The 14,127-nt window shown below is 35.8% G+C and overlaps 1 protein-coding gene across 3 annotated transcripts in view; it reads right to left on the minus strand.

The window, feature by feature from the left end:
* Positions 1-4,805: 4,805 nt before the first annotated feature.
* LOC132145393 (transcriptional repressor p66-beta-like) overlaps positions 4,806-14,127 on the minus strand; it is a 39,419-nt gene continuing 30,097 nt past the window's right edge. For all 3 annotated transcript variants that reach the window (XM_059556401.1, XM_059556402.1, XM_059556403.1), the window contains 5 exons: positions 12,511-12,871; positions 11,961-12,163; positions 11,039-11,149; positions 10,669-10,867; positions 4,806-8,966 (listed from right to left, as the gene is read on the minus strand). In XM_059556401.1, the coding sequence (XP_059412384.1) occupies positions 8,830-8,966; positions 10,669-10,867; positions 11,039-11,149; positions 11,961-12,163; positions 12,511-12,871 (1,011 nt within the window). In that variant the 3' untranslated portion in view covers positions 4,806-8,829. The remainder of the gene's footprint in view (positions 8,967-10,668; positions 10,868-11,038; positions 11,150-11,960; positions 12,164-12,510; positions 12,872-14,127) is intronic.

The following is a 14,127-nucleotide window of genomic DNA, read 5'->3' on the forward strand; positions in this document are numbered from 1 at the left end:
GGAAATTACACTGATAGTAATCACTAATAGTTTACAGTTTGCAGTCAATGAATGTTTATGTAGTGGCCGAGGGAAACATTCTTGGAAAGACAGAAAATGAACCACTCCAGATATCCAGGGGGATTCTTTTCTGCAACATTTTATACGATGTGGATTTTAAATCTTTTCAATAAGAGCTCTTACCCAACCTTTGATTACATAATCTGAGAATGTAACTACAGTCCAACATGAAAATGACACATGTTGTGACCCCGGCCTGCCTAGATGTGTAGTTCTGACCAGTTAAACGCTCAAGGTCAGAGAACAGAATCGGCTCTGATCCTAACATAACATCCCTCTGGACCCCAGCACACCCTGTGATGCATCTGCACTGTGGCCCAGGAGCAGAGGTTGAGTAATACACAGACATCAGAGCAGGTGGGTGCATGTTGAGCACTGAAACACACCCTAGACAAAAGAAAAAAAAAAAAGCAAAGTGGAACAAAGGAAATATGTTTGTGGGTTGATTCCCAGAAAAATAAAACCATGTGGGCACAGCATAATTTTAGATGTGGATATTGCTCTATACAAGCAAGTCATGCATGCACACAACGCATGAACTGAACAGTCTGTAATCAACGGTATTAGATATTAGCTCACCTATTACATTTGCAAAATGGGGCATTAACCCTCTGGAGTCTAAGGGTATTTTTTGGGCCTGGAGAAGTTTTGACATGCCCTGACATTTGTGCTTTTTTCAGTTTCTTATAAATATCTAAATGGTTAAAGTCTAATCTCACTGTAATCAGCACAAACTGGGCTATAATAATTTGGAGCAGCATGTATGTACATGATTGTGTTTTTGAGAAAAAAAAATGTTATGCGTGGTTAGAGAAAAACAAAAAATGTTAAAACACTTGATTGAAACGTAATTTAACCCTTAGGGTACTAAGCCCTTTTTGGTCCGTTTTCTCTATTTTTACATTTCGGCTTATAAACCATATGTAATGATGATGGACCACCATGTATTTGGTATCGATGGATTCAGAAGACCCTAAGCTACCATAAGCATGCATGCAATATGTTTATAAAGGAAGTATGAGTGAAAAATTGTACAATAAACTAGAGAATTTCAAAACAAAAATGAGATTTTTGTCATTTATTACTGAAAATCCTACCTCACACAACAAAAGTGAAAAGTTTTTGACCCAAAAATATATTTTTCAAACCCTTTGCTTGACAGAAATGGGTTAATGTTCAATCAAATGTGTAAAGAACAATTCAATAATTAACTTTATTTACAAACAGTCCTAGGCGTTTTTTCATTTTTGGGACTAAGCCCTTTTTGGTCCATTTTCTCTATTTTTACATTTCGGCTTATAAACCATATGTAATGATGATGGACCACCATGTATTTGGTATCGATGGATTCAGAAGACCCTAAGCTACCATAAGCATGCATGCAATATGTTTATGAAGGAAGTATGAGTGAAAAATTGTACAATAAACTAGAGAATTTCAAAAACGAAAATAAGATTTTTGTCATTTATTACTGAAAATCCTACCTCACACAACAAAAGTGAAAAGTTTTTGACCCAAAAATATATTTTTCAAACCCTTTGCTTGACAGAAATGGGTTAATGTTCAATCAAATGTGTAAAGAACAATTCAATAATTAACTTTATTTACAAACAGTCCTAGGCGTTTTTTTTTATTTTTGGGACTAAGCCCTTTTTGGTCTGTTTTCTCTATTTTTACATTTCGGCTTATAAACCATATGTAATGATGATGGACCACCATGTATTTGGTATCGATGGATTCAGAAGACCCTAAGCTACCATAAGCATGCATGCAATGTGTTTATAAAGGAAGTATGAGTGAAAAATTGTACAATAAACTAGAGAATTTCAAAAACGAAAATTAGATTTTTTTTTGTCATTTATTACTGAAAAACACACAATATAGAACAGTTTTTGAAAAAAAATTTTTTTTTCAAACTCTTTGCTTGACAGAAATGTGTTATTGTTTAATCAAATGTGTAAAGAACAATTAAATTATTAACTTTTTTTTACAAACAGTCCTAGGCATGCCAGTGAGCAAAGCAAGGCCAGGAGGTCTTGTTGTACACTTTGCTTGCCTTGCAGTGCTCACAGTACTTTCTGACATCTGCAGGCTTGTGTGCAGGGTTTGCTGGGTCCAAGGGACAATGGGTAGGGGTGTGCGGCGAGTTGTCCTGTCTGCATTCTGCATCAGAGCAAATACACAATCAAACTGGAAGCTTTTTTTGTGTCAAAATTCAATGTAGAAAAAATAACTCCTATAAACTCATGTAACCCTATGAAACTCCACTGTACACTAAAAACACACTTCACCTCTCTTGACCTGAGCAGTTTACTTAGTTGAGTAAGTCAGTCTATTGAAACAAATTGCACACCACTCTTGAACTGAGTTTACAGGGAAAGAGTAGTATGGTACACTAAAACAAATATTTCATGCCTCAATCGCTATCTGACTAAAAATCCAAAACATATACATACTCAAGATGTATGATATAATAATTAAAATGATAAAGAGGTTATTTGAAGTTACATACCAGTCCTCAAATGGATCTTCCCCATCCTGGTAAAATACTTCGTCATCTGTGTAAAAGCTGTCTGCTCCAGATTTCCCCTCGTCACTTTCCAGTAATTGTTCCAGAGCTTGTTCTGCCCTAAATCTTTTACTGCTTGCAATTTTGATAAAACAATTCTGTAATAATGCTATATCTCTCTCGAATTTATCTCTTTGTGCTCGCTAATACTCCGATCGTTCTCTGTAACACTCCGATCGCTTTCTGCTTTCTCCACCTCATGCTGATTCTCCGATCGGTTATTGATTACACCTGGCTGGAGGTCGTTTTACTATAGTCCAGCCCAGCTTTTACAAGGCTACAGCAGAGCTACAGAGTCCTCTGAATGGCTAGAATAAATCATGGTAACCTTCCTCTGATTGGGTTAGAAAAATATTCCTCCCAGCGGTTTTTACATTGGTTGTTGTGTGTTGAATCTGCCTAACATAATAGTTTTCATTGGCCTGTTTACGCAGTGGTATTGCGCAATAAGGGAAGCGTGTTTAATATACAAACTGGATACCGCTGTTTTCAGTGGAATCTGAGGAAGACGGCAAAAAAAAACCGCATCTCTCTAGCATTAATAGTTTTTGAGATAACTACACATTTGTAAAAGTATGCCATTTTGGGCGGTACCGCCCAATCCGTCCCCAGAGGGTTAATACACAATTTGGTCTACTCTGAAATTCATACAGTATATCAGAGTCCAAAAACAAAACCTTTCATCAGTACTGGGGCACATGTCTCCTGATAAAAATGTGTCCCCATATTTTGATACTCTTCTATGATACATTTATTGATAAATGGCTAACTCGTCTTTACCTGCTGTATGAGGTTGTTCACAACCTGCTCCCTCAATTAAAAGCTGAAAAACGATAGAATAGGTTTTAATGTTTTGTTTCCTAAAATGGATAGGTAAATATTCACCTCATTCGGTGCTTTTTTTTTTTTTTTGTTAAACTATCCCTTACTATTTTGGTGTAAGAAACCGCGGGAAATGATTCAGTGCGACAATGAACTGAATGAATCAAACTGAATCGCCAATAGATTCAGACCTTGTTGATCTGAACAGTTGACATGATTCCCATAACACATATGACCGCTGGAAATTATTTGTGGAAATGGTTATCAGATCGGAATACGGTAGCTATTCTTTTTAAAAAAACAAAACAAAAAAAAAAAAAACAGTAATATTTCACCAAATATACATGACACGGTGTCGAGTAGCTTTTTCCAATTAACGTACTTTACGAAGCTTAGCTACAAACGCACGATGTTTGTTAGTTTGATTGAGTAAAATTCACATTTGGTTCGATTTCAGGTTAAAGTGTTTACAATTTATTGTGTGCCTGAAATTGTAGCAAATGTTTCCCCTCCTGGCAATGGAGTCGGCATTGTTCAGACCTATTGCTAATAATAAATAAATAAATAAATAAATAAATAAATAAATAAATACATACATACATAGGCTAACTATATAGTTATAAATGTTTTTTTTCTGATCACTCTGTCAGGATGCAGTGATTTACAGTAGCACATTGCTATGTTTTATTTCCGGCATTTGCAAACAGGAAGGGCTGGAAGGAATGATGGATGAAAGCCTGATCAGTATATTCACTGGATGAGATTCATTGAATACCACGGACTATTCAATACACCTCCATAAAGCAACACAAGCCTATGTTTTCTAGACACGATGATTGACGTTACTGATCATCTTTGGCTCCAAAGAATAACAGAATTAGTAAAACATTGTAACTTGCCAATTGCTATAATGTGTGATAAGAATGAATATAGTGTAATAATTGTCTAATTTCAGATGATCCCTCATGCACCTGAGTCAACTAACACTGGTTTAGTTGGAAGAATAACAGACATCATCTCTTTAGAGAGTACAACCCTGAATCTGCCGGCAGGATACAGTGATGCTGTGGAAAATAGCTATAATTGAAGTGACCGGATAAAGTCAAATCTTATAATGAAGCCAATTAGTCTGTAAATGAATGACCAGGACTCAGGAGACCATATGTGTGCTGGCTGGAAGAGTGCGAGAAGAAAAAAAAGAGACAATGAAATAGGTTTTTAAAATATAAATAAAAATACAAGTATAAATAATAATATATAATTAAATAAAATATATTAATAATAAATATATAATACCAAAAAATGGCAAAAGAAGCAAAATGAGTTTTGAAAAAAATGTTAACACACTCCGAGATAAACTGTTCCATCCTTTATTAAACATAGCTTGCAAGTGATAAATATTACAAAGTTATTTCCTCCAAAATTAGCTTATTTTTTTTTCGGTCAATGCATAATTGTTGTTAATCAACCGGCAGTAATCAAACAGCTTTTTTTTCATCTCCATTTTAGACAGTTAAATATCAAGGATGTGCAAAAGGTCTGGATTAATGTTCTAAATGAAAATAAAAACTTGACAAAAAGCACTTCTTATCCTTGACTAAAATCAATAATTGTTTAAGCCAATATCCAGTACTTTACTTTTTTTATTTTCTTTTTTTTTTTAAACTGTACACATTTTTAATTATTCATAGTTTTCTTTTATGAACGGATTTCAACATATTGCCATTTGCTTTAAAATTCTAACTGGGTAAATTGCAGCTAAGTCTATTTAAAAAATATTTGAAACTTCAGATGAAATTTGAAAATGAAATTTAGAAAATCCAAAAGAAATGATGACCCAAAACCCTCTCTCCCATTTCAATAACAACAACAAAAAAGACTCGTAACTTTCAACAAATGAAAATTGGGGAGAGGAAAAATTGCAGAAAAAAGAAAAGAAAATTGAAGAGAGAAGTAAACCCCAGCATTAGAACTCCAGAAAAGCTGATTGTCCAGTCAGAGAATTATGGACAGAGATTCCATGACATTAACCATGTAAAAGTATATCTAATAATGTCACAAACCTTAGAATCAAAACTTGCATGTGTGCAAATTGTCCATTTTTTGTCTTGTGATTTAAAGGCTGAAGGCAATAAGCATTGGAACAGTCAAAAACAATCAAACAAAAACATTTTTTTTCTTCATCGTATACAATGTATACAATCTTCCATGAAAAAAAAATTAATAAGAGCATTGTGTTTTTTTTTCCCAAGAAAGAAAAATGGGATATACCGAGGAAAGTTTGTACTTTAAGCAACAGAAAACAAATGTACACAATCTCCCCTGTAGGGTTTTCTGCACCCAGTTATTTAACTAAACGTAATGTTATTGAGCGCTAGCATGCTTTGATTTTACATTTATGATGAACGCTTTGGATTTGGTCAAGTGAGGGGTAATACTGTCAAATGTTTCATCCAGTCCATGTTCTGTAAGATCAACACTTTGTGTGGGACATTAGAGAAAGAAACTTATTCACCGAACATCTACAGAACTTCAATGTTTGAAATAAAAAGCAAAAATGAAATAAAAGAGAGGTAACAAAAAAAGTAACATACGAGACTGTCCCATCATGTCTCAGTCCAAAGACTACAGAATGGATCAAACGCTCCACCAGAACAATGAACTTTTTTTTTTTCTTCTGCAAATACTACATACTACAAAAACGCACAGCCGGGGAGAAAATGCATCTAAAGAGCTCATTCAAAAACAAGAGAAGTATAATCCCATACATTTTGCACATTTGTTACACAATAATACACAGTGATCACAAAACAAAATGACAAGCTTCACAATATTCATGGCTTTTTGTTTGCTTTTCTACACAATATACAACCATTTTAATTTCATTTCAATATTTTTAATTCAAGGGAGAAAAAAAAGCATATGTACAATAAGTCATTATTACTTCTGACCTAGCAAATATCGTGTCATCATCTGTTCATACATTTTTTTTGTTTGATTAAATTTGATTTTTTTTTCTCCTTTTTACTTTTTTCTTTTTTTTTTAAGAAACAGCTGAAATTAACCAAACAAAAATGGAACTTAATTGAGGAGTCAAAAGGAAGTTCAACTTCAAAATCCAACTTTCTCGTAAATATATGACCACAGGTATATGGATTCATCTAATATAGTCTACAAGAGAGAGCAGGAGAGAGAAATGAGTTACTATAAACACCCTACGTTCATTTAAAATAAAACAACAAAAAACATTACAGACCATAACATTGGAGCAAAGATAAAACCAACCCCTTAATATCAAAGATTGAACAGAATGACTAAAAGGGACTGATTTACCAGGAAAAAAAAAAAAATGTAAACATCCTATTATCTAATATTGCACCTGAAAATTTAATCCAAGGTAGCTTCAAAATTCTTTTGTTCAAAAGTTGCATCGTTCCACCACAAATCAGTGGCATTTATACAGGACAAAAACACATAAACAAAATCAAACTGCAAGGATCAGTGTCCATACACATGACAGAAAAACGCATGTGCATGGATTTATTTCCATTTATTCACCATCGAACACATAATAGCTTTCAAATTTCTCAGCTATTAAACATGACCTGCATGACAGACCTCAAAGTCTGATTTCCAAAAGAAACAAAAACCGTGTCATGGTGAATGTTTAGGCTGGGGGTTAATGTTAAGTGCTCAACTTCTTGTCAACAAGCAGATGTTAAACCCTTTGAAAGCCATTTGTGATCCACGTTTCCGAAACATGGAGCACTACCTCACTAACAGAGAACTAAATCTGACCAAAAGATAACCGTGAGTCCAACCAGAATGTAAAATCATCCTGCACAGAATCCCTAATACTGCATATTGACTAAACACTGCTTATATTGTGACCATCATTCAAACGCCTCCGGGTTATGTCTACCGAAACATAAACGTGTACCATAATGTGGGTTTGAAAAACCGGACTCTTTCGGAAAAAATGAAATGCACCCTGCACGACGCACAAAAAAAGTCTTTCTCCCAGCTCTCTCCGAGACATCCGATGGCATCCATACCTTAAGATTCTGTGCGCTGAAACATTCTTGTCCTCTTTTGCTTAACCATTTGTTTTGATTTTTCCTTTATTAAGAAAAGTGCTCCTCCATATCGAGGCATCTCTTGTGCATTGCTTTAACACGATGATTGATCCTTGTCAATGCTTTCTGTTAAAACTCACGTTAACAATCTACGCATAAACCGTTTTTCCAATAACTCCGCCTATTTGCCATATCAATGATTATCGTCTCCGGTGGCAAGTACCTTTAAGATACATGGCCAATTCAGATGGAGACGTCGCCCGATTAAAATAAAAAGAACGAAACCGTAAAGACGAAAAAAAAAAAGATAAAAAAAACACCCAAGCAGAAACACAAATCAAAAAGGAGACAAAGTTCATGATGATGGGACTCTCTTGCTTCATTCTTTGCTGTGCAGTGAAACGCACCGTCACCACAAACAAAGTTACATGACATCACTGCATCCTGTGAAAGTGAAGGCATTGAGAGACACGGGAGAGATCCTGTTCGTGGGCGCATGCACTCCAATTTTACAGTTCTCTCTGTACATTCGGCATCAGGAGACTCATTCGTGCTAGTGCAGGTCCCATTTTCCCTGTGGCCTTCTCAAGGCAGAACCAACATTGACTAGATCAGCAGCGCTCTGCATAAGGATCAATCTGATCAATGTACACGAGTTTGTCTCGCTCTTTCTGAACCAGAAGGTTCTTGGAGGACTTTGTAGTTCCTAAGCGTGTAACGCTACAAAGATTCTGCTCTCTCCATCTCAGGTAAGAATGCTTTAACCATTCCAACTTCGAAACTGAACATATACGACACGAGAGAGAATGATTCAAACTTTACAGGGGCGACTGAGGGAGGAAGCTTTCAAATGAACCAAAAAAACGAGCTTTTATATTTTTAAGTGACCCTGGAATCTGACATCCCCCCTCTGAAAAGAAAAACATAAGGGTAAGAACATAAAAGGATGCAAAAAAACACTAAACCTACTAATAAAGTGTAATATAAGTAACTGTAACAGAAGCAACAATAATAATAATAACTGTGATAATAATAGAAGTAGCAATAACAACAGCAATAATAAGTTGAGATAACAATAAAGAGCTTTGCTATAGTAGGAAACCGAAGTTTGAGATGCACGGACAGTCTGGTGTTTACAGTCTGACTGATTGAGCTGTTCTTATGGGTTAGTTGGGTAGGCACACGGACAGGCACTGCATGCGATGGGGTGATGGTGTGCTTGTGTATGTGGTGGGGATGTTCTGATGTAGAACAGAGGGGTGGTGGGGCATCCGAAAGGGGGATCTGCAGTCCCGTCAGGGCTCATTTCTGCCCGGTGATGGACTGGGATATGGAGCGTGGGGGAATCATGTCAAGCAGATATTCCCGCTGACGGTCCGCTAGGCTGGATGCCTTGTGGCCCCCGATGGCTCCTGGATTTAGATAGGCAATATTCAGACCTGCGATGGAGGACAACGACAGAGAGGGGCCGGGAAAATTCAAGGAAATAAGAAAACAGATAAGAAGTTTAAAAGGTTGAAAAAAAAAAAATAGGTGCTTTACAAAATAGAGTTTGTGACATAAATTGGAAGAATGACAAAAACATGTTCTAACTTCTAATCGAATCCTAACAATCATGACAGAACATAAAAATAAAACGAGTGAGAAATTGATTATGATTCAAATAAACGGCTAAATTTATCATGTAATATTACAGATTTTCTGTATATTCAATGGCCCCCAAACATACTTGGACACTTTCGAATACTAAAGTAAAAATTTAAATAAGTTAATACAAGTAGAAAAATTAAATCATTATTAAAATTAGGGCTCTCAAGCAATTAACCTTTTTGGTCCTACTTTATATTAAGTGGTCTTAAAGGGAAAAAAGAAAAAAAAGAAAATTCTGTGATCATTTATTCACCCTCATGTCATTCTAAACCTGTATGAGTTGCTTTCTTATGTTGAACATAAAAGAGGATATTTTGAATATTGACAGTTGGTGGGTCCCATTGACCTCCATAGTATTTCTCTTCCTACTAAGGAAGTCATTGGGAACCACCAACTGTTTGATAACCAACAATCTTCAATGAATAAATGATGACAAATTTAAATTCTGGGTGTACCGTCCCTTTAACTACTAAGTACTTAACGTCAAAAAATAAGTACAGTGTACTTATTGTGTTCATATTGTATTGCAAAACACTTCTGCTGCTATTGACATGGGTAAGGTTAGGGACATGTTTGGTGGTATAGGTAGGTTTAAGCTGGTGTAAGGGATGGGTAAACAGTGTAATTATACATGTAATTAAAGAAATTAATTACCTGATGTAATTACATGCAGGTATACTAAAATAGAAATACAATGTAAAAACATGTATGTACACAAAAAGTGCATTGTACCAAATGATTAATTTAAAAGTACATAGTAGTACACTTAATATAAAATGGGACCACATTTTAAAATTACATAATGTGGCGGTTAATTAATTGCACACCAAATTTGGCTGAGAAATCATTCCCAAAAGATAATTTGAAGTCATTATGGTGTTAAATTAGAAAAGCATAAAATAGACATGACAAAAAAATAGCTTTAGAAAGATTTTTTTTTTCAAACTTAATTTGTATACTTTTTTATATGTTAAATACATAATAAAATCCTAGATACGGTAAGTACATTTCAAAACAAGGAAAATCTTCAAAGAAAGGATGTTAGACCTTCACTAACTTTAAATCTATTTTATTAACTCATCGTTTTTTAATAACATCCTAAAACTCTATAAAGCATTAGCTCCAGCCATTGTTCACATGAAGAGAGTGTTGACTTTCACTGCTTTATTATAATTCTACATCCGGAAATCTTTGTCAGGTGGCACAGCCTAGTTTTATGATGAATTTAATATTTTCCTTTATCTTCAACACTATTGCATAGCACTTTCTCTGCTAATTTTATTCTAGTCAGTCTACATGGTGTCCAATAGCATGTCAAGAATTGCATAATCAATGAGTTGAGACTGGACCCCGGGGGTGGATGAAAATCAGTTTAACAAAATGTGATTCCATAATTAATCCTTAACCCATACAACATTTCCTGACCATGCCATTTCAAAATCATGTAATTAAGGTATGCTGTGCATTCCTAATTAAACGGCATCATCTTACCAGGGATGTTGTAGATCTGCCTGCGGCTGTCATGCTGAGCCCGACTGCTGCTGCTGGTACTGCTGCTGCCACAGCGCTTGCTTGTCATATCCAGCAGCCCACTGGCCACTGAGAGCTGGGAGGCCTGGGCGAAGTTAGAGAGGACACCTCGGGCTGAGCTGGACAGACCCCGCTGTAGAGCGGCCTGTGGCTGGGGAGTCTGAAAGAGAAAATGAGGGAGAATCAGCGTTAAATTTCATGACACCTCTTTGTACCATTAAACTGATTAAAATCTGTGATTAGCTGAAGGGCCAGAATAAAACAGCCATTTCAAAATCCATAAAAATGGTCTCATGAGATCCCGTTATTTGTACACAATGAGAGTGTGCACCTGTCGGAGGGCATGGTGTCGGATCAAGGTCTCCGCTTTGCTCACGTTGGGCACAGTCTGGGTGGAGCTGGGGGACAGAGCAGCCTGCTGCTGCAACCTCTGCTCTATTTCCTGAATGGACAGAGACAGAAACAGGAAGTCAACATACGGTTACAGAAACTACAAGCTAGCAGTGTCAGTTGAAATGTCAGCAAAAGTCAATACTGCAACTACCACCACTTCTACTACTAAAAATAGCCGGTTTTCATTAATAAATAATACAATTATATATGTTTTGTATAGTTTATTTGTCCTGAATAATTACTTAAATTTAAAGCAAATGTTAAATAACTGAGAAATAAACAAAGGGATTATGTCGAAGTTTTTTTTTATTATTATTATTTGTTAATATTTCAATCATTATTATATTTTTTTCAAATAAAGCATTATGCTTTGTAGCTTACCAATGTTATTTGAATATTATTTACAGTATATCCTATAACATTATTTATTAATATTTTAGGTCAGTTTATATAATGTTATTATAATTTCAGTTTTAGTTTATGATAAAGTATTAAATTTAAAATAAAAAATCTCAAAGGTGAAGTTTGTAATGTTATGCTAAAATACATTCGCTTTTGCAAGGGTTGTTTTTTTAATTCCGCTAGGTGGCGCTAGAAGCACAGTAACTGCATACTTCACCTACATTTACTCATTTCAGTTAGTTGCTGGAGCAACATTTTTAATTTTCCTTTAGATTTTTTCTATTAAACGATTTTTAATCATTTTAATTTTAGTTAACAATAACAGCAGTGTAGCAAACTAGTTTGTGGTGTACTGAAAGTCAACGTTTAAGAAGAATCATCAAGTTTAATTTCTTCATTCAAATGTTGGAAATTAAACTCTATCATCAGTAAAATGAAAACTCAAGATACTGACTGACCTGTTCTTGCTGCAGAGCCTTAACGAAAGCGTTCTTGAGCCTATTGGTGTGCTCGGCCTTCAAAGCCTTCTTCTGATTGGACGTCATGCACTGCTCACAGAGAATGCGACCACTTTTCTCCTGCTTCCAGTGTGGGGTAAAGTCAGTCCTGCACTGGGCACAGAAGAACGGCTCCACGTGTGGCAGTGACCCCCGCATTTTACCTAGCAAAAGCAGAAAACATGAGTTTAGTGATTGAGCAGAATTAGAACTTCAATACATAAACTGAAATTGCAATATGGTCTTTTGTGATTATTAAACCAAATTCGCTCACTTCACTTTTAGGTCAAGTGTGAATGGTCTATAACGGTTTCCACTTGCACAACTTAAGTAAAACATTTGAACATGAGACCGGCTGTTTAAAAGTGTTTTTTGTCTTTTTTGATCCTAGCATTAGATGTCAATGCTTATAATATGGAAATTCATATCGCAGTATGATTTTTTTTAAGTTTAGGCCATATTGTGCAGGCCTACTGTGCAAGGTGTTTTTGTGGATTCCTCTTGCTCCTACCCTGACTATCAATGACACTCTGCACGACCTCCTCCAACCCCACCATGTAGATGAACTCCGAGTTGGCAGCAGAGGGCAGGAAGTGCAGCAGGGGCGCTGGAGGTTTAGGTGGAGGTATCTCCAGCAGGGTCTTCTCCAGCTGCTTGCGGAGGGCCAGTTTAGCGGCTGCTTGGCTGCTGGCCTGGTCGTTCAGAGAAGCCACGCTGGAGGCACTGGAAAGGGTGGAGGGGCTGACGGCACCAACCCCACTCACACCCACCCCGACACCAGCTGCTCCTGCTGCCTGCATGTGTGCCAAGTTCATGTAGATAGCCGAGGACGAGCCCGAGCGCTGCGAGACCCCCACCTGCTGGCTGGCAGCCTGCATCACACAAAGCAAAAGGGCAAATCATCAGTAACCCACATAATCCATTTTTATGAATGATTCATGTTGCAGCTGGGCGATGTATTGAATATACAACATATTCAATATGATTTTGTTGGCGATATAAAACTAAACAACACTATAAATATTGCTGTGATTTAATGCACAATTTTTATTCGCCAATTAAGCTGAGGCCTGTTCCAGTTGGGTTGTTTTATGCACCATCCTAAGGAAGAGATATTTTAAAACATGATTTAAACATCCGGAGAAAAAAAAAAGAAAGACCTTTGATTCATCTTTCAAACTGTGCACTTGAATAAATGGGTTCAAACACTTATTCAAAATGATAGAAAACAGATATACAAACACTAATGTTAATGTTGAAGTAAAAACAAATATATATAGGGAAATTAATGGTCATACTTTATTTTAAGGGTCCAGTTCTCACCATTAATAAACCCTTAACTATGACTTTTGCCTCAATAAACTCCTAATTTGCTGCTTATTAATAGTTAGTAAGGCAGTTGTTAAGTTAAGTTAGGTATTGGGTTATTAGAGATGATTAGAGATTAGAGATGTAGAATATGGTCATGCAGAATATGTGCTTTATAAGCTCTAATAAACAGCCAATATGTTAATAAAAGCCATGCTAATAAGCAACTAGTTAATAGTGAGAATTGGTCCCTATACTAAAGTGTTACCAAATTATAATTACATATTCTGTGTAAGTACCGAGATATTTATATATATACACACACACACACACACACACGCACACACACGCACGCACACGCGCACGCGCACGCGCACACGCACACACACACTACTATTTAGACATTTTGGGTCGGTAAGATATTTTTAGGTTTCTGAAAGATGTTCACTAACGCTGTATGCATTTGATCAAAATACAGTAATAACAGTAAATACTGTAAAATATCACAGCTTAAAGTAACCATTTTATATTTTAACATATTTTAAAATATAATTGAGTTTAGTGATGGCAAAGCTGAATTTTCAGCAGACATTATTCGTGTTCAGTGTTCAAGAAACATTTCCTGCTATTATCAATGTTGAAAACAGTTATGCTGCTAAATATTTTTGTGAAAACTGATACATTTTTCAGGATTCTTTCAATAGAACGTTAAAAAGAACAACATTTATTTTAATTAGAAATCTTTTCAACATATTATAAAATTTTTGCTGTCACTTTTGATATCCTACCTAAAAGTTCAATGAATTGCAGGGAGGAAACC

Source organism: Carassius carassius, chromosome 8, assembly GCF_963082965.1.
Source record: "Carassius carassius chromosome 8, fCarCar2.1, whole genome shotgun sequence".
In the NCBI taxonomy this organism is placed as follows: domain Eukaryota; kingdom Metazoa; phylum Chordata; class Actinopteri; order Cypriniformes; family Cyprinidae; genus Carassius; species Carassius carassius.